The 19,905-nt window shown below is 47.9% G+C and overlaps 1 protein-coding gene across 22 annotated transcripts in view; it reads right to left on the minus strand.

Moving 5' to 3' along the window:
* HMBOX1 (homeobox containing 1) overlaps positions 1-19,905 on the minus strand; it is a 153,003-nt gene that overhangs the window by 26,484 nt on the left and 106,614 nt on the right. For 13 of the 22 annotated variants that reach the window (XM_084829450.1, XM_084829448.1, XM_084829449.1 and 10 more), the window contains 3 exons: positions 14,037-14,119; positions 12,590-12,685; positions 6-8,979 (listed from right to left, as the gene is read on the minus strand). In XM_084829450.1, the coding sequence (XP_084685576.1) occupies positions 8,597-8,979; positions 12,590-12,685; positions 14,037-14,119 (562 nt within the window). In that variant the 3' untranslated portion in view covers positions 6-8,596. Of the gene's footprint in view, positions 1-5; positions 8,980-12,589; positions 12,686-14,036; positions 14,120-19,905 lie in introns of those variants that run through there. The other 9 variants (XM_084829451.1, XM_084829452.1, XM_084829454.1 and 6 more) reach the window with 8 other exon arrangements.

Genomic DNA, 19,905 nt, shown 5'->3' on the forward strand with positions numbered 1-19,905 from the left:
CACAAGCAGAGAAGGAGAAAGGAAGGAAAGGGATGGGGGAGGAAAGGGGAGGGGAAACGTCCCATTAGCATTTTAAACATTAATTTCACCCAAGTTTAAAAGAAGAAGCAGGAGTCGCAGCGGAAGTAATCTTACACAACAGTCCGGAGGGCACGAGGGATGTTTTCATTCAATGGGCAGAGGGGGCAAGTCTTGTTACAAAAGATGATAGCACATGCTGAACAGGCATGGGGTGAAGGGGACGGGGGAAGGGGTGTGTGACGGTAACCATGTCTTTAAAATAGGGATGCTGAACCTATTCCAGCCTGAGAGCCAGATCCCATCTCAGAGAAGCTCCCAGGGGCCGCATTCCAGGGGAGGGTGGGACCAAAAGCAATGAGGCAAGGCTGTAATACTCAAAACGCCAGCCTATTTTAGCTTAAAGCCAGTAACAAAGTCTTAGGAGAGGCATTTCAACCTTTTAGGGAAACGGCCCAAATGCCGGGAAGCCACTAGGTGGTCAGGCCCTGATAGGTGGTCAGGCGAAAGTGGCCAAGTGGACGGGGGGCCCAGGAGAGCTGGATTTAGCCCCTGGGCTTGAGATTCTGCACCCCTACTTTAAAAGATTAAAAACGCTGAGAAAGAAAGAAAGAAAGAAAGAAAGAAAGAAAGAAAGAAAAAGAAAGGCGGAGGGAGGCAAGATCTCAGTTGTTTCAAGTTTGTGACAGAGTATTATGGAAAGGCACCACCACGCACCTACCTATTTTTGAGCATGTTTACAAATGCTGACCCCTCCCTCCACCCACCCACCCCCGGTCCAATTCTGAATGCTGCATTCTGCAAGTAGAAACCTGAGATTCTGCAAGTGGACAAACAGAATGAAAGTTAACGCTAAATGTGCAGATTTCCCAATGCCCAGAGATGCAGAATGGGCCTCATCACCTTGTCAAGGAATCTGGAATGCACTGATTTATTTATTTGTACTGATTTTGTTTGTTGGTTTGTTTGTTTATCTGGCAGGGCCCCAGCGGTGCTGGCTCGCCAGGTGAGGGAGGCGTTTCATTTTGTTTCTAAAGGGCAGGGGGAAGAGTCAGGAAAGTGCTGGGACAGCGCCTCACCTAGCAGGGCCTGCTGGGTCCGAGTGCTAGACCCTTTCCGGCTCCTGGCAGGGGCCTTAGAATCAAGCGGGGTGCAGTGGGGGTGTTGCCGGTCAGGTTGTGTGATCGGTACAAAGGACAGCAAGATTGTGCAGGATTCTGCGCTGCCCCTGAATGAGGATGTGTGCCATGCTGCCATCTTCAGTCATAGACTCACAGAACAGTAGGGTTGGAAGGGGCCTACGAGACCATCGAGTCCAACCCCCTTGCTTGACTACCCATGGATAAGTCTATCTCCCACGATGAGCTAGTGGCAACCACTACAGCATTGATTATGCATTGTTCGGAGTACGTTTTTTCATCTGTCCATTGGATGATGCCAAGTTCCTGTATTGTGGCAGGATGAGGGGGAAATTCTCTTTCCCCACTTTCTCTACACCAGCCTTCCCAAACCTGGTGCCCCCCAGATGTGTTGACAACTCCCATCACCCATAGCCAGATGTGCTGGACTACGATTCCCATCACCCCAGCCAGCTATGTTGGGCTACAACTCCGCAGCCAGCAGGGCCAAAGCTAGGCCAACATATCTGGAAGGGGGAAGGCAGCTCTATGCCATGCATGATTTGAGAAGCCTCTGACATGTCTCCCTTTAGTGTTCTTTTCCTAAATCCCAAAGCCCCAAACAGGTTAACTTTTCCCTATGGTGCAGGTGCGCTAACTGCCCCCGGATCATTTTGGTTGCCCCTTTCTGTAGTACCCCGTGGGGCTGGAAGATAGTGATTAATCAAGGGCCTCATAGTGGAGTTTCATGGCCAAGTGGGGATTTGAACCCAGGTCCTCCCCTGACCCAGTCCAACACATGAGAATGGGTGGTACAGTCAAGAGGATGCCTCACTTGATCTTAGAGGAGAGGAACCCTCTTTGCTACTGATCTCTCCTTTTTAAGGGGGCAGGGGGAGGAACAGGAGATGTGGAAACAGTGGCCAACAAAAGACAGCTATCTAAATTTGGAGGGATGTTATTCAGAAAGTCCTCTTGCCAAGAAGTACATATCTTAAAAATAAAATGTACAAGCCTTCTGGATAATTAAAAGACTGAATTTAAAGGGATGCAGCAAAATAAAACAACACGGAGAATGGTTTTCATCCCAGCTCCAAAGACAGGACAAAAAGCATTCTGAAATTTCTCTTGCTGATCATGAGAGTAGCGTTTCCTCCAGGTAACACGGCAAAGGCCATGCTTTTGAACTGCCTTGTTCTAAGCACATCAGTGAGGACCAGGAACATGGAACTGCTAACACCAGCTCATACAAACACTGTTCAAGGATGTGGGGCCACAAAGAGATTCTGTTGTGCTTCTCACTGCAGAGCTACTCGCCCCGCTCATTCTCCCCCCGCCTGCCCCCCAAATGATGGGCTGATGTTTACAGCACTCTGTAAAAAGCAAAAAAGGGTGAGGGGCGATTTAAGCTGACCCATGTGGAGAACTAATCAGCTTCATTCATTAAGACCATTTCTGCCACTTACTTTTGCATAACTTCCACACTTCCAGTTTCCTACTTAGGATTTCTATAGTTCTGTGTACAATGCAAAACGACGTCCCCCAGAGTGCTAACTGGTTAAACCATGTAACCAAACATATCTCCAAATACTGTGTGATTACTGGAAGCTTTGTGATGAATTTATAAAAAAGTAACAATACAACTAACAATGACAAAAATAAGCACTTTCTGCTTTTTCTAAAAAGCTACTTCATTTGTCAAATGTGTGAAGACAAAACATGCAGGTGGGTGTTGGAACCTACGTGAGAAGGTACATTAAAATGTTATGACACTGAACATCCCTGAAATTAAATATGCCAAGGTCCAACACAATATATTAATTTGAAACTATCTTTATATTAGTAAAGAGCTTAAGGGGTCCAAATGGTTCCTGGAAATACAGAACAGTTCAGTAAATGCTCAGTAGCCGCTTGCAATTGGGTTTATTATTTTTAATTTTATTTTAAGTATTCATATACTGCCTTTACGGGGCATACAGCCCTCTCAGGGAAGTTTACACATTAAACTCATCATTTAAAAAATCTATCATCAAAATCAACAATAGCATTTAAAACCAATAATAAAATATTAACAGCAGCATTTTTTTTAGAAATCATATAAAAGCCTGGGTCACATCATATTTATCAGGAAAAGCAGATATAAACAACCAGGTCTTGAAACCCTGTTTAAAAACCACACAGTGAAAAGGCTGAATGAATTTTCTGTGGGAGGGAGTTCCACAGTGAGGGGGGCACCGCCCAGAGGCTGTGTCTCCCATGCTCACCAGATCGATGGATGAAAACAGGGCCTCAGAAGCCAGTCCGAATGGCCAGACAGGCTCAAATGGGCGTAGACAGGCCTTCAGATAACCAGGTCCCAAGGTCATCAATGACTAGCACTTTGAATCGGGCCTGGGAGCGCGCTGGCATCCAGAATAGTTATTGTCTGTTTCAATCACTTAGTGCTCCCCCGCCCCCCAGCAATGGGACATCCGGTACCAGCTGAAGCGTCCGAACCATCTTCAGACACGTCCGATCTGGATGTAACTGGGTTCTGCAGTAAATCATTCTATCGCCCTTTGATTGTCCTTTGCATTAGGTTCCAATGTGGGATGGGGGTTGAGAAATCTATGGAGAATGCTGGGTGAAACATAACTGCCTACCCCCTCAATTTTATTTTATTTTTTAAAGATACAGAGGCCCATATTTTCAACCCTGGGGGGAAACGATAGCTGCCTTCCTTGGCATTCACAATTTGAGTGTAGAGGAGAGTTCATGAATGAGTCATTAGCCGCATTCAGATTTCTTGAGCCCCCCGCCCCCCCCAGCCTTCCAAATCTTAGGGCAGAGAATAAGATTTTGGAAGAAAAAACATCGCCCCGGTCCAGCCATTTCTGGTTTCATTTATTCAACGTTTAAGTCATCTTTCCCACCAAAAATGCTCAAGGAAACATGCAAAAGGTAATGGAAGGCTCTTACATTGCTGCATCTACTTGTGGGTTCTGATGGGTATCTCCTGCTCACTTCTATGGAGAATAAAGGGGAAAACAATGCAGCCTCAGTGGGGACCGTTAACAAGACGGGCCTGTAAAGCTTCAAGTTGCCCACCCTCAATTAGGGCCGCAGGGCAACACTTTTGCTTCCCTGGCTTCGTGCGGAAGGCCAGCTTGCCCGACAAAGCAAGGGTGCTCACTGAGCTATCTGAAACATTGGCAGCTTATGGCAAGCCCGGGGTCTCCCATGTGGCACCTGGAGGCTCCAGTGTGCTCCTGGACACATCTCTTGGCGTCCGCCAGGCTCCCTGCTCCTCCTGATTTTCATTTCATTTCTTAAGATAACCGGGAGGCTGCAAAGCAAAGTTCTGCCCTCCTGTGCCATCTCAGGGTTCAAAAGAGGGGCTTTCTGTTGTGGAGCTCAGACCCCACTTCTGCCTTGGACCTCGGTTCTCGGGCAGGAGACTTTTAGTCTCACCAGTTTCGCCAGCTGTGAAATGAATGCTTTATGACTGGCCAAAACCACCACAGTAGGCAAGACTCCCACGGCAGCCGTTTTGTGAGAGCGCCCATGGGACACTCTCAAAACTGTCCATGTGCCCACCAACCCAAAAAGGTGGAGGACCTCTGTGATAAGCCCATCAAGGAACTGTCAACTAAACTGGGCATAAAGCAAAGCAATCGGGTGGCCCCTTCACCAAAGCTCGACACAGTTTTGGCAGTCACCACCTGGAGTTACGGTGAGACTGCATGCACAGGCCAATAGAACCAGAGTTGGAAAGGGGCCTGGTAAGCCTACTAGCCCAACCCCTTGCTTGGTGCAGGAAATGCAGAGCTAGCCCAGCCTGGCTTGAAGACCTCGTGTGACCCTCCACCAGCCTGGACATCCGAGCAGGAGCCTGGCTAAACGCTGGATTTGCCATGTAACAGGGGCTCCGCAGCGGGCTGAGAATTCTGAAGCCTTCCCGCAGCAACACACAGAGGAAGCTGGAGGGGGGATCGCAGTCATACATGCAAGTGAAGCAGCTGCCTTCACTGGCTGCCTTCACGGGATGACAGAGCTGGAGGCCTTGGAGATTGTCTAATCCAACCTTCTGCTCGATGCAGGAAATGCAGAGCCAGAGCATCCCCAAGGGGTGTGGCTGTCCAGCCTCTCCTTGAAGACCTCCAGCGAGGGAGAGCCCACGGCCCCTGGAAGGTAAATGGTTCCATTGCTGAACCGCTCCTCCCATCAAGATGCTTCTGTTAATGTTCATGCAAAATCTACCGTCCCGTAACTTAAGCCCATAAGGGAAGGGAGAGAGAAGAAGGCAACCAGGCAACGACCACTTCAAATAGCCTGCTCTGGCTGGACTATCCCCATCTGTCATGGTCGACCCAGATCCCAGCCAGGGTGACTCTTCAGATGAAGAGCCTGAGATAGCAGAGCCTGAAGACCACGTGGAACCCCCTGATGCGAGTGTTACCCCAGGCTCCTCCAGCACCTGCAGGGAAGCTACACCAGGCCCTTCAGCAGAGGTGGACCCTGAGGAACCCATGGATGGGGAGCCAGAGGAAGGTCTCTTACCATGGTGTCAGAGGAGGAAGCTGAGCAACAGCCCAGCCCGATAGAATGCCGGCACCTGAAGGTACAGGCTAAGACCATGGCCAGGCAATGGGGTGCCCAGTTGCAGAAAAACACTCCTCTAGAGTAAACTGCCTCCTCATGAGTAAGGCCCTTCTCCTGATTAGGACTTTTGCCACAGGCCCTGTGATGAACTGCATCTGAACCCTGGGTGGGGCTTCTAGGAGCTCAGGCTACATAAGCCTTCAATTTCAATCTAGTCATTGCTGGGATGACGTCTTACTTTCAGCTCCAGCGTTTTGTATCCCTGACCTTGCCTTGTGCCTGAGCCTTCATGCTACTGACCTCTGGACTCCTGCTTGACTCTGCTTCTTGGGCTGTGTTTGTGTTCGACTGCTCACCTGTCTTTGAACCATGCCTATGCCTTCCTTTTGGAACTCACCCTCTTGCCTGGTAATCCTGGCCTTTGGCCGCTGACAACTCCTGCCTGGAGCTGCCCTCTTGCTGGATGGATGCCTCTGTGCCTGGCCACTTGCCTGTTTATTGTCCTCCCTTTGGCTCGCCCCTCGGTTTGCCCTAATGCTGAGCCTATCCAGCCATAGCAGGACTCCATCCCCCACAGCACCATCTACTACCATCTGCCCTGGGAGAAGGATCCCAGAAGAGGTGGGGGGGGGAGCAGGGAGGCAGGCAAAGACCACCTCAGAGCCTTGCTCCAGCTGGACCGCCCCTCCATCTGCCCTGTTGGAAGGATGCTGATTGCTTTAAAAAAAAAGTTTATTGTGATTTTATTAATGATTGTGATGATAGTTGTAAGCTGCCTTGGAAGGACTAAATCGCTAACTGAAATAAATAAACAACAAAGACCCACAGGGATAAGCCAGTCCTATCCTCTGAGGCAGCAGAGAATAAGTCTTGTCCCTCCTCTAGGAGACGGCTCTTCCTCAGCCCCTTCATTATCTCCCCTTATCATTCTTCTTAGCAGCTAATTTTCCAGGGGGGGTGGTGGTGCAGGGGCAGGGGAAAGTATTGTTGTATTTATATACTTTACTTCATATATTTATATCCTGTACTTCAGCCCCCAAGGGGTTCCCAGAGCAGCCAACTACTGAAACAGATGAAAACCAAGCAAAACAAGAAATACAATAAATATGAAACAGCAGAAAGGAAAACACACACACACACAAGCAAGAATTGAGAGGGGCCATAGCTTAGTGGGAGAGGACATGCTTGAGATGAGGAAGGTCCCAGGTTCAATCCCCAAGATCTCCACATAGGGCTGGGAAAGAATCCTGCCTGAAATCCTGGAGAGCCGGCCTGTGGTGGCAGCATCAAACTAGATGGACCTAGAGCCTGACTTACTATGAGGCAGCTTCTTGTATTCCTAAGTATAAAAGCCTTGGTAAAAATACCACCCGAAGAGCAGGGGCAAATTTAAAAAGTCTTCAGCTAGTGGAAAAAAGATAATCAAGTCAGCACCAGGAGAGCTTCCCTGGGGAGTGCATTTGGGAGCTGGGGTGCCACCACCGAAAAGGCCCTGCCTCTGGTCATATCTGATGGCAAAGGGGCCCCAACGAAGAGCCCTTGAGGAAGATCTCAACCTCCAGGCAGGTGCAGGGGGTGGGGTGGGGAACAGTCCTTGAGTTTTAAGCTGAGAGAGATCAGAGGATGGAGTAAGGCAATGAGCAGTCCCTTCTGCAGAGTGTGATTGACTTTGTGCATGTATGTTCATGCGCAAGTGTGCGATTTCTCTTATCCCTGACGAGGGAGCGTTGAGAATTCTCAATGGGAAGACTGTGGCACAGCTTTCTCCAACCTGGGGCCCTCCGGCTGTGCTGGACTACATCTGCCAGAATATGGGACTTGTAGTCCAGCACAGCTGGAGGGCCCCAGGTTGGAGAAAGCACGATGGACCTATTTTCGCATGGTGTGCGTAGCCAGGCTCTGAGCTTCAGGATTATTGACAGAGTGACAGAACACAAGTTAAACCAACCCTCCAACTGCACCTGGGAGTCACAGTGTCCATATGCAGAGCAAAGAGGCCCGCCTCCATGGGTTGGGCCCACAAGCCCACTGGGGTCAGGTCAAGCAGTGGCCTTTATAGTATTTGGCCGCCCCATAGTTCACCACGCTAAAGGGATTGGATGAGATACTCCTATTACGAGTCAATCTTCCATATTGCTACATGATGATAAAGGCATTCATTCCTGGGGAACAGGAGCATGCAACTTTGCATGGGGGGGGGTGTGTAGAAAACCCTGTATGCTTTTGTGCCATAAGCAGGGCTGTGTGTTCCATTCCAAAAGCGTCATTCAAAGGTCTATGCAGAGGAAACTCCACGTTCAGAATGCAACCTGCACCTTAAAACAAATCCATAGGCCTTATTTGAATTGGATTGTTAATTATTCCGCTTCCAAGTGCTTTCAGAAAAAAAAAATTGTAATTCTTTGGCAAGGAGTGAATGATGGAGGTGGGGCAGAGATCAAGGCTGCATAACCAGTGAAATCGGAGGGCAGGAGAGAGCAGTATTACTCAATTAAACTAGAGAGGAGGGGGGCACCTGCCCTGAGCCCCTGTTCTTCCATGGGCTGTTCAATGAACTGCAAATCTGAGGCTGACCATGCACACATCCCTTTTGATCTATAAACCTTTGCTGGACACTGCCCATGTGTTTTCAAACTTCCCCCTCCCTCCAGAACAATGAGGACTAGAAATACTAGCGTGTGGGTTAAAAAAAAAAACAAAACAAGAATGGATTCTCGTAGGATACACACAGCTCTGGTTATATGGGCACATGGGATAAACAGACACGAGATCACTATGCATGGTGGTGCAAATCTGAGTTCATCATGCCCCTGCGTTTTTCAAAGGTGTGCGAGCGGAGTGTCAACTTGCTTGTTTTGAGCAGATCCTCCTGTCTTCTTCTAACTTCTCTGCTTCTCTGCCTCCCTCCGTACATCGTCCCTCCTCCTCCCCATTTCGTACTTGCCAAGTGTCCTGTTGTATGACAATAAATCCATGTGGGTGAAGGCTGTTCCAGCGGAGGTGCACTTTTCTGCCTCCCCCCAGTACGTGACAGTGGAAAAGGCCAAGTTATTCCAGGACGCTGAAGGACGCAAGGCCCGCCACCCCACATTCCGCCCCCCCAATCCCCAAATGAGGAATAGGAGACTCTCCATTCTGGGGCCGCCGGGCTTAGATCGGATACTTACCTGCTCTGAATAATCATTCCCGTCTACGTCGTCACTGTTGGAGTGGCCTCCGGGACTTTGTACATCTATCCCATGACTCTCCAGGATTGCTGCTTCTTCGAAAAAAGCAAATGGATCCCTGAATTATCTGCTGCAGGGTTACCAATAAGGATGAAGATGAAAAATGGGAACCCTCACAAACGGGGAATGTTATTTCTTGTAAGAACCACAAAGAAATACCCAGAGCTGTGTGTACTCCACGCTAAAAAAACCCAAGAACTGAAAAACCTGTGCCAAGAAAAATGGAATTCTGCAACCTGAGTTCTGCAAAAGAAGAGAAACTGTGCAACTTTGCTCCATTTGCAAGATTTATCACACACATTTGCACAATCTCTTATTTGACATGATTTATTGTGGCTTTTCTAGTGCACGGGGAGAGGCAGGGTGTTTTTGCAGAACACTGAAGTACAGGACAGTGATTTTGGGAAATCTTATGCAGCCACCTCCCTGGCTTCTGAGATTGCAGCAGCTGTTACCTTTGCAGTCATAAGGGCTAGAAACTTTCCTTTCAAATGGAACCAGCAATTCTCGGGAGCCGAATTCTGCCCCCAGTGTCATGTTTACACTTTTTTCTGCACTCCTGTAGAACCCTAGCACACACATGCACAGTACTTCCTACCAAACAGGCTTCAAACCTAGAAAGCCCTACTTCAGGAGGAGGAAAAAAAATAGGCTTGATTAGCGAAGCCGTAAACAGCAACATTCAAGCAAAATCTCTCTCTGTGTGTTATGTCTGTGAATATCCCAGGATTTTTGTCTTTCTGTGTGTGTGGCTGTTTTTAAGTTGTGGCTTGATGGTTCTTACAATAAACACGCACCCTGTGTGGGGGTCCCATTTTCGTCTTCATTTCAATATGGTGCAAGCCCCTTTTGTGTGTGTTGTTGCACTGTTAAGAAAGGAAAATTAATTTGGTTGGAGGAGGAGCATGAATGCCAATTCATTAAAAAGAAAAAAACACGCAGAAGCAAAATCAAGTTCAGTGCCAAGGTCTTTGCTCAGGAGTTGCAACCCTTCTGCATCCCAGGCTGCGTTCGCGGGGCTGGCCTGGAGCCCCTCGCAGCGCCAAGAGGCTGGGTGCCACTCAGGCCAGGCACTGGCGCCCGATGCCTGCACCAAAGCCAGGGGCTGGGCCCCGGTATCTTCCCGGGCACTGCAAGGCGTCCTGGGGCACGCCACTCAGGGCACACGCCACGCCACGGCACCAGCACCCCGACCTCAAGCGCTCGCCCAGCTCAAGCATGCCGTCAGGAGCGCTCTCCCCGCTCCTCTCCTCGGTGGGTGTCTGCTCAGTTTATCGCCTGCTTTTTGGCAATCCTGCCAGCTCGCCTTAGGCTAGTGGAAGAACGACGGAGATCCTGTTCTTCCAAAGGTCCATCTAGTTCAGCATCCCAGTGGGACTCGGAAGGCCTGTCCACCAGCAACTGGGACTGAGAGCTGCACTGTCTCTGAACTTAGGTGCTCCATGCAGCCATCGTGACAAGTAGCCTGGATGGGACTCTCCTCCTCCTCGCGTTTGTCTCATCCCCTTTTAAAGCCATCTCAGGCAGTGGCAGTTGCCGCATCATGTGGCTGCGAGTTCCATAACTTCGACGGTGTGAGGTACTCCCTTTGCTCTCCCCTGGACCTGCTGCCAAGCAGTGTCACTGGATGATTCTGAGGTTTAGTATTATGAGAGGAAGAGAACAAACGTTCTTCCTGCACGCCGTGCATACATTTAGAAATCTCTCTCCTGCTCTCTCTAAGCTATCTTTTTTTCCTAAACTAAGAAGTCCCCAGAATTGCCACCCTTCCCTGCAGCGACTCCAACCCTGTCATAGCTTTGTTGGCCCTCCTCTGCAGGCAAATGGGCCTTTGCTGCAGTGGGTATTTCCATACAGAAGTGCATCCTTCCTTCTTTCCTTCGCTTCTTACTCCACCATGAAAAACATCAGAAGACTTTTTTCTTCTCCTTAGCCTTCCAGGGACCTTGGGGCCAATCAACCCCCCGGAACCCACCAGAGGCTGCACCCCCTCCCTCCGCAGCTAACCAAAGTTCGGCAGCTACAGAAATTCGGCAGCACAACAGCAAAAGAGAGCTGATTTTCTTTAAAACTGGCCCTTTTTGCTGCTACACCACTGAATTTTGGTCGCAAATTCAGCAGTGGTGGTGGTCGCGGCCAAAAAAAAGGCCAGAGATCCTGTTTGTATGGGCAGTGCTTTGAATATTCTAAAGCACTGTACAGATGTATAAATAAAAAGCAATACTGTTGTTGTTCAAAACCTCAGATACTTCGGGAGAACAGTACTAAATAATTGAAGATACCTTTGCAGTAAACAAACACAGAAAAGTTGGGGCGGGTCCTTGAGGATATTTTGAGAGGAATGCAGAAGGGGGAAATTCCGGGCTTATTTCCAGTTTATTAACAGCCACAAACTATTCGTGGCATGGTTTTTGTTGGGGGTGGAAGAAAGGCATCCCCTGTGATAAAGAGTGGTTGGGAAATATTGGGACACAGCTATGACTAAGCTGAAATTCCGAGAAAGGCCACCCACAGTCATGGAAAGAAGGGGCTTATAGTACGGGTTGTTTTTTCACTTTTGAAAAAACTCAAAGTAAAACAAATTAATCCGTGTAATTAACAGCACAAAGAGTTTACATTGATAGTATGTGTCCCATTGTGTATTTTATATCAATGACTGGCTTTTGTTTTATACACATTGTTTAAAAAGGTGTAACAATATTTCCCTTTTCCTTAATGTCCGAAGCATTTCCAACACTTGAAAGTGCTGTATAAATGCATCATTATCTTCATCATCGTCATCACGCTGCATTAACTGCTCTAGCAGAGTGCTAGATACTGTCCTGTTTATTACGGTAGGGCATGACTCTAGTGAGACGGTAAAGAGGAAGGTGTGTGTGAAGGGAGAACTGAACTGGAAGACACACAAGGGGCCTGGACACCCTTTGTGGCATTCTCTGGTCTCACCGGCAAAGCATCGTGGTGGCGGATGTTTCGCTCGGACCTCGGCCAAACACACCTGGAGCAAATAAGGCCGTGGATTTCAGAACCCTCCGCTTTCAGGGAAAGCTTTCCACAGCAACCTGTCTGCCGCACAGGCTCTGCACCAGGCAGAAAACGCCGGGGCCTAGTTCTAGGAGTACCATCAATTCATGCACAGTGTTGGCCAGACCTATTAAGGACTCATTGCTGCCCTGAGTGAACCAAGAGTTCATTGTATGCAACACATCTAACGCTCCCCTGCACTTCTGGATTCCAGAAGGAGATCCACAGTTGTGGGGCGGGGGTAGGCTGTCAATCAGGAAAGCTTGCCTGCCATTACTGATCTTTTCATGGAGGAACTGCAGAGAACCTTCCAAAGAACCTGAAGTCACCCACAGAGTTCCTCGAACACAGTGGGAGAGCCCATGCCCTACGGGGGCTTACGGAAAGTATTTAACAGAGACACACACACACCACCGACTCCTTTTGGCAACGCCTGAACTTTGGCGTGTGTGTGTTCAACGTGGTTTGTTAACATGGGGGAGGCACCAAGAGATCTGTCCAGACCCAGCCCTCAAGATTCTGCTTTGAAATCATCCTCAAGACCCACCATATTCCCATTAAGATCACTCAATCATATGCCATTTCTACTCAGCAGCCCTTCAAGGCTGTCTGATACATTACCGATATTGGCTCGTCTCTTGATTTCCTTCCTTCTGTTGGCAAACCAGTTGTACACTTTGAGGGAGGTGACTCGCTCCAAGTCTGACAGCTTCTTTCCTGAGAAAAAGAAAAGAACAAACCATGTCAACATACATCTTGCCCTGTGCAGAGTCCCAGGAAGGTCGACGGTGGAGGCGGGTGGCTCCGATGTCAGTGCGGCAGAGAATCCGCTCTGGGTTTCAGTTAGAACCAGTCAGAACACCAAAGGAGCTATCCAAGGTGCTTTGCACCTCAGGGGGTGGGGGTGGGGGGAGAGGAAAGTGGAATAATGTGCTTGAAGAGAATGTCTGACTGAAACCCTGAACAGGAGCGTTCCTATTAGGAGGTAAAAGTGCATTACAATGTTCTGTTGCAGGCCCCATTTGTTCAGATCTATGAGACAAAATAAAGAGGCTTTAACCTGGGATACACCATGCCGCTCTTCCAAAATATAACACTCGGAATTCTACAGGTTCAGAGAGGGAGGAGGGAAAAGAGCATCCACAAGGTCACATCGGTGCCTGGAAAGCTGCACTAAGTGGTCGCGGTGCCAGTCGGGGGCACCCACCACTCTGCACAGGATCCAGCTTTTGGCCCTTATTAAGAATGAAGGCGTCACAATGCATGCTGAGAGCCAAAGCCTTTGCGAGTGGACACTCGAGGGCAGTGTTTTGTTTTTGTCCTTCACGCAGCACCTAGTTTGCTTTGGGCACTTAAATAAATGTGACCCTAAGAAGAACCGGTGACGTTGCCTTTTACTGTGGCAGATCATTGGTGGATCTAAATAACCTAAGGAGAGCCCAGCTGGATCAGAGCAAGGGTCCTTCTCATCCAGCATCCTGACCACACAGTGGCCAACCAGCTGTCTGTGGGGAACCCACAAGTAGGATATGAGAGCAACCATTTATGTTCTACAGGAACTGGTGTACATCGGCATATTGCCTCCGATACTGGAGAGAGCGTATAGCCATCAGGACTAGTAGCCACTGATAGCCTTATCCAGTGCTGATAAAGCACAAACCTTCATTTGCTTCTTTTTCAAGGGTATTGTCCTGCCTGAAACTCTTCCAAGGGACAGGAACATCTCCTTTTGCACTCTGTGTGTGTGTGAGAGTCTTTTCTTCCTCCGTTCAAAGAGAAAATATCACTGGATGTGAGGAAAGGAACTGCTGAAACTACAACTCAGGCCATTTTTTAGAATAAAAACTAGACTTTGAAAGCATCTTCAGATATTTCCCTTTTGTTTTTCTCTTGGATTGGTATAACTCTCTTGTTTCTAGGCCACCTCTGAGATAAGACATGCTGGGAAAAATGGAGCTGATGGCCACCTGGCAACAATGCATTGTTAAAGAAAAGGGCAAACCCCTACACAGGCACTTCTGAAAAAGCCCCCCCACCTCCCCTGCATGCCCATGCCCTGCCCCCATACCTGGCTTTTGAATCACTGCATTACATGCATTTGCAATTTCTTCCCTCTTGGCCTCATCAGGATATTGATTCTCATTGAAATAGCTGCAGAAACAAACATAACAAGTTGTTTTTAGAAATCCAATCCTTTCTTGGCACCCCCATCCCCGCAAAAAACAACAACAACAACAACCCTGAAAACTACAGACTTATAAGCAATTCTCCATGTGAAAAAAATCACCACCCTTGAACGCTGGGGACAGAGAGATTTGTTTGCAATTTTCACCACAGGAAAGGGGAGTGTATATGAGTTTTATATAGGCCCAGTGCAGACATATCAATGGCCAACCATGTTTACACAACCAGGAACACCCTAAGGTCTCGTATAATATATTTAAAACAGCTAAAAGCAATTAATAATAAAATACCATGCCTACAACTCGTACACACATTTCCCTTTCACAGGGCAAGCCCAGCTGTCAGTTTGAGAACTAACTGTTGTTAGTGTTACATCTCCACCAGTGTTAACGCTAATCGTTTTTAGCATGAACTATCCTTTGCAAGCCCACTTCTAACCATGGCTACAAACTGTGGATCGGCGCTACCCACAGTCAGCAAAAATGCTGGTACAGGCATAACATTAACAATGGTTAGCTCCATGAATGCCCATGCAAGAGGAGAAAGGCAGGAGGGGCATGTGTCAACAGAAGCAAAAATGCAGGTAACCACGCCGAAGATACGCTGAGGAGAATCTCAAAAGACAGGCCTTGGGCTCCTGGTCAGTAAGAAGTAGCATCTGCTGCAGTGCTAAAAGCCTAGGTTTGGGGGGCTTTGGTTATACACCAAAGCAGGCCCTTTGCATGCAGTTGCATATTTAGACCAAGAGTCAACGGTGTGGCCAGTTCGGGGCTATACCTGGGACTGGGGGCTGCCCCCCAGGGATATTCCAGGCCCCTTCCTGAATGTCCATCTTTTGCTGAAAAGGAGTGAGAGCCTCGCTCTCCCATGTATTCAGTTCTAAGGGAAGGCAGGCATAATTCTGCCCCACAGAGAAGAAAGCCCCCCTCACCACAAAAATGCTCTGGGCTGGTTGTAGTGTCAATCGCACGCTGTGATGGGATCCCCCGTGTTGGGTTTAGAAACAAAACTTCAACACAGATGTGTATGTGTGTGTGTGTGTGGGGGTAACATTAGGCAGAGTGAGGCAGCTGATTTTGGGTGTCCTAAAAGGGCAGCATGTTATTGTATGTTTCAGCTGACTGAGTGAACAAAATGCTGGACTAGATGGACCCTTGGTCTGATCCAGCAAGGCTCTTCTTGTGTTCTTATATTTATCATTATTGTATTTTTACCACCAGGGAAGGGGAGAGTGCTCCCACATGCACAAAGCCTGGGGATCATAAAGCCCTGTACCATAATTTTGAGACTGGCTCTTCCCCCATTTTGTAACCAGGGAGACTCGGTAATTTCAGCCCTCTCAAATAGCCCCTGGAAGTGGGGGTGGGGGGGAGAAAGTTTGAAACCCCTTGCTCTAATCCATGCACTCCCTGCTTTTTCTTCCTTCATCCATCCCTCCCTCAGGAGCCTGCATCCCAACCCTCTACCAACTCTGCCCTTCTTCCTTCAGCCGCCCCCCTGAGCTTCACCCCCTTCTGCCTCCCTTCCTGGCTACTGCTGAGGGATGTCTGAGGAATCTGAGCTTTGCAAATTTTGGTATGTTCACCCAATCTGCACCTGCCAGATTTATCTCTGTAAACTGCCGAGAGAGCTTTGGTTAAGGGGCAGTATAGAACAGAAATAAATAAATAATATAATATAATATAATAAAATAAAAAACTGACTGACTGACTGACTGAGTGGATTGGAATATAGCTATCCACCAAATGTCACACTTCTTCAAATATTGCAACAGAACTCTCGGCTCAAACAAAATGTATCAAATAGGTTTTAAAATACATGCTTTGAGAGAGAGAGAATACATTTAGACATGTGAATTGTGAGAGGAAATATATATACTGAAATCTTTATTTATTGAGAAATAGGTATTTAAATGTGGATTTTCATGCAGATTAAGAAAAAAATGGAGATGAATGCAGAAACTGGATGGAATGGACTTACGGATAAACAAAGTGACTGGAAATAGTGATCAAGCTATGCCTACCAGCACCACTGCCCCTTATCCTGATAAAGCCCATAAACCCTCCTGTGGCTCCCCATGTGAAGCTTTTCTTAGCTAAACTGACCTTTCACATCCCTCACAGAAACTGAACTGTTTGTTAAGATTCTAGTAATAGCAGTACCATTCCCAAGGTATCAAAGCAGTCCCAGGAATGATAGGGTGCACTGATACAGGTAGGGGACCGATGATGCCATATATATTGAAATCGACCCCAATTCCAAAACTCTGTCAATACATATTAGACTGTGCCGAGTTCAGAATGCTTTGAAGCAGCGAGGAAAAAAAGGAGCGAGAGAAGGGGGGGAAGCAAGGAGATAAAGAACGAAGTGAATGATTGCAAGGGCCCGGGGATAAACCTTCGCCAGATGCAATTGTGCTTCCTAGACAAAAGGCACCCGTCAGCATGGCAATGGCTGATCAGGGAGGGAATCAAATGATCTCTTTTGTGCAGGGCGACAGTAAAGGCTTAAAATGAAAAGTGGCCGAAATATGTGCCCTGGATGAGAATGCGCAGGGACAGCAAAAAAGACTGAAATATCCTTGAAGCTGCTTCATTTCAATGACGCTGTTGGGGCCTAGAAATACTGCTGGCTTGAAGAAATCTGCACCATCAGGGATGGCACGAGCAGAGTGGCAGGCCCCTCAGGTTATGGCCCTGGAGCAAGTAGTCTTTGGTATCCAGACGATGTTGCCTCCATGAAACGCGCCGCTTGTCTTAGATAAACCGAGATGTGCCCTGCATTAAGGGCAAGGTATCTCCAGTGACCCTGCGTGCACAGAATTCCATGAGCAACCTGCCTCTTTTTATTTGTTTGTTAAAATAGATAGGTTTCTAGTCCACACAGACGTGCAGCCATTCTCAAGCCCAGGCAGGCAGTGTCTGCTAGCAGCCCCATTCACCCATTTCTTCTGCCATTTCTAGATCTTACTTGTCTTACTTGCACCTCCATTCCACCTGCCACTCCTGCTTGTGTATTATAGATTACAAGTGTGGAGTTCCTCCTGTTCAGATTTCCCGCCAGCCATGCCCCCTCCCACGATACTCCATTCCATTAACATCACTTGGTTCTCAGTTTCCCCCCACAGCAGTCAGTCAGGATTCTGTGGCTACTGAGCATGCTCAGTTCTCATTGGGCTGGGGTTTGGGACAGGGAGGTCACCTTAAGTATTTTATTCTAAATATGTTTTATACTTCTGCAAATCCTGGATTTCCCCCATGCCTTCTGGTACCTCCCTCTTGTGCATAGATGGTGCTGTTTTGGCTACATAAAGATCCACACTTTGCTATACGTTTATAGGATTAGTCCTCTCAAAGAGGACTGTTCCATCCTCATGCCCTAGAACACTGCTGGCAATCAATAAGGCATCTTTGCAGGAACAAAGGCAAAGAGCTTTAGACAAGGCGTCCCTTGCCACCACTCACAAGGAACACCATGCTTGGCTAAGATACCTCAGGATATCCTGTTCTTCCTAAAGAGGAAGCCATGCTTCTCACTATGGTGTGCACACGTGTTATTCTTCTTATATTTACAGAAACAAACAGTTCAAGATTAGAATCAAGTACACTGAAAGGGATGGTGTAAACACAGTGACCAAGAGGCTGTGCTACAAAGGAGGAGGCCCCCGGTTTGAATCTCGGCCCTGCCATAAACTCACTAGATTGCGTTAATTAAGCCGCTGTCTCTTGGCCTCGGTCTTGCATCTGTAAAATGGATAACATTATTGACCTGCCTTATAGGTCATTATTATACAGGATTACACATGCTCCAATTGCCCCAGTTTATAAGGGGCACTCGCCGTCGTAGTTGTATGGTACCTGCCCCTAGTACATTCTTGACGATATTTCTTGCCTTTCGGAGGCTCCTTCTTAGAACGTCACTAGAGTGAGGTAGGTGACGCGCCGTTCTGCAGACTTCAGCCTCCCCAGGGATGGAGAAGTTAGATCTGGGAGTTGTGGGGGAGAGGCATCTCGTCTCCACGGCACATATATGTAAACGCAAGCGCATGAATATCAGGGTGCCATGTAGCGCACAGGCTGCCGATTCCCACATGGGTGAGGCTCATTTTGAATTTTCTGAACTAGTAAAAATTGCCGTTACCAGTTTTCCCTTTGTGCAAATAGCTCTACATCAGGGGTGTTGAACCTCTTTCGGCCCAAGGGCCAAATTTAATTTCAGATAAGCTCTTGGGGGCCGCATTCCGGGGGGGGGGGCTGAAGACAAAGGGGGGAGGGCCCTAGGCCAAAAGGGGTGGGGCCCAAATGCCAGCATATTTGAGCTTAAAGCTCTTGTGGCCATAACTAAACCTTAGGAGAGGCTTTTCAGCCTATTATCATCATCACCATCATCTCCTCTATACCACCCTATATCCGAAGCTCTCTGGCCAGTTTACAGAAGTTAAAACATTGAAATACAATATACAAAGTTTAAAAGCTATTTACTTAAAAGCACACATACAATACACACAAACATATAACTAAAAACAACTTTGAACTTAAACAATTTAACAAAAAATAAAAATAAAAATCCAACAATAAAACACAGCTTAAAACAACACAGCTTAAAAACAGTACACAAAGGTCAGCAAAAGGAACAAGAGTTCTAAAAAGGGGAGGCCTGTCAGAATAATAGAGTCTTAATCTTGGTGGGGGGGATTCTCAAAAGCTGGGAAACCCTAAAATGATCACGGGGAGGGGGGGAGGCAGTGGAGCCAGGGCAGGAGGCATCTGGGTCTGGGGGATCTTGGAGAGCTGGATTGGGAACCTCGGCAGGCCAGACTTGGCCAGCGAGCCTGACGTTCCACACCCCTGCTCAACATAGATCAGGATCAGATTATCTTCACCCTTATGAGCCTGCCCAAGATTAGCATTGGAGGCCCTGCTCTTTGGCCAGTCTTTAAGCAATCTGTGGGTACCAGGGCCAGGGCCATCTCGTTGATGGCACCACAGCTGTGGAATTCTCTCCAAAAAACTCTCTTTCCCCATGTCTGGAGAGGCGTTGAAAACATTTTTGTTCCGGAAGACCTTTTATAATTGCTTCCGGTGCTTTATAGATCACTCTTGTTTTGTTGCAGGGATGGGGAACATGTCGCCCTCCAGATGCTGTTGGGCTGCAACACTCATCACCCTGAGGTATGATGGGAGATTTATTTATTATTACATTTATTTTTACATTTATATCCCACCTTTTTCCTCTTGCAAGGAACCCAAGGTGGCTTATATGGCCCTTCTCCTCTCCGTGTTACTCTCACAACAACCCTGTGAGGTAGGTTAGGCTGAGAATCAGTGACTGGCCCAAGTCACCACTGAGCTCCATGGCTGAGTGGGGACTAGAACCCGGATCTCCCCAGTCGTAGTCCAACAGCCTAACCACTACACCCCACTGGCTCTCCAACAACGCCTGGAGGGGCACATGTCCCCCATCCCTGTTTTATGGTTCCTTGGCTGCTGTGTGTGTGTGTGTGTGCTTGAGCGTGTGCGTGTTCTCTATGTGATATCTTTGAATGTGTTTTTATTGTTACTCTATTTTAATGTTGTGAGCCACTTTGCGGACTGATGTCAAAAACAGGGACATAAACTTAAATAAACAAAAGTTAAAAAGACGTCTGAAATTTACAGTTGGCCCACACAGGTTTTGACCCACCAACCCAAACACAGCTCACCAGCCACATACAGGGAGCTGTCAAATGCTTTACCCAAGCAGGAAGCAAAACT

The sequence above is a fragment of the Heloderma suspectum genome, chromosome 1 (genome assembly GCF_057233095.1).
Source record: "Heloderma suspectum isolate Gila_16-S chromosome 1, 16-S_ref, whole genome shotgun sequence".
NCBI classification, from domain to species: domain Eukaryota; kingdom Metazoa; phylum Chordata; class Lepidosauria; order Squamata; family Helodermatidae; genus Heloderma; species Heloderma suspectum.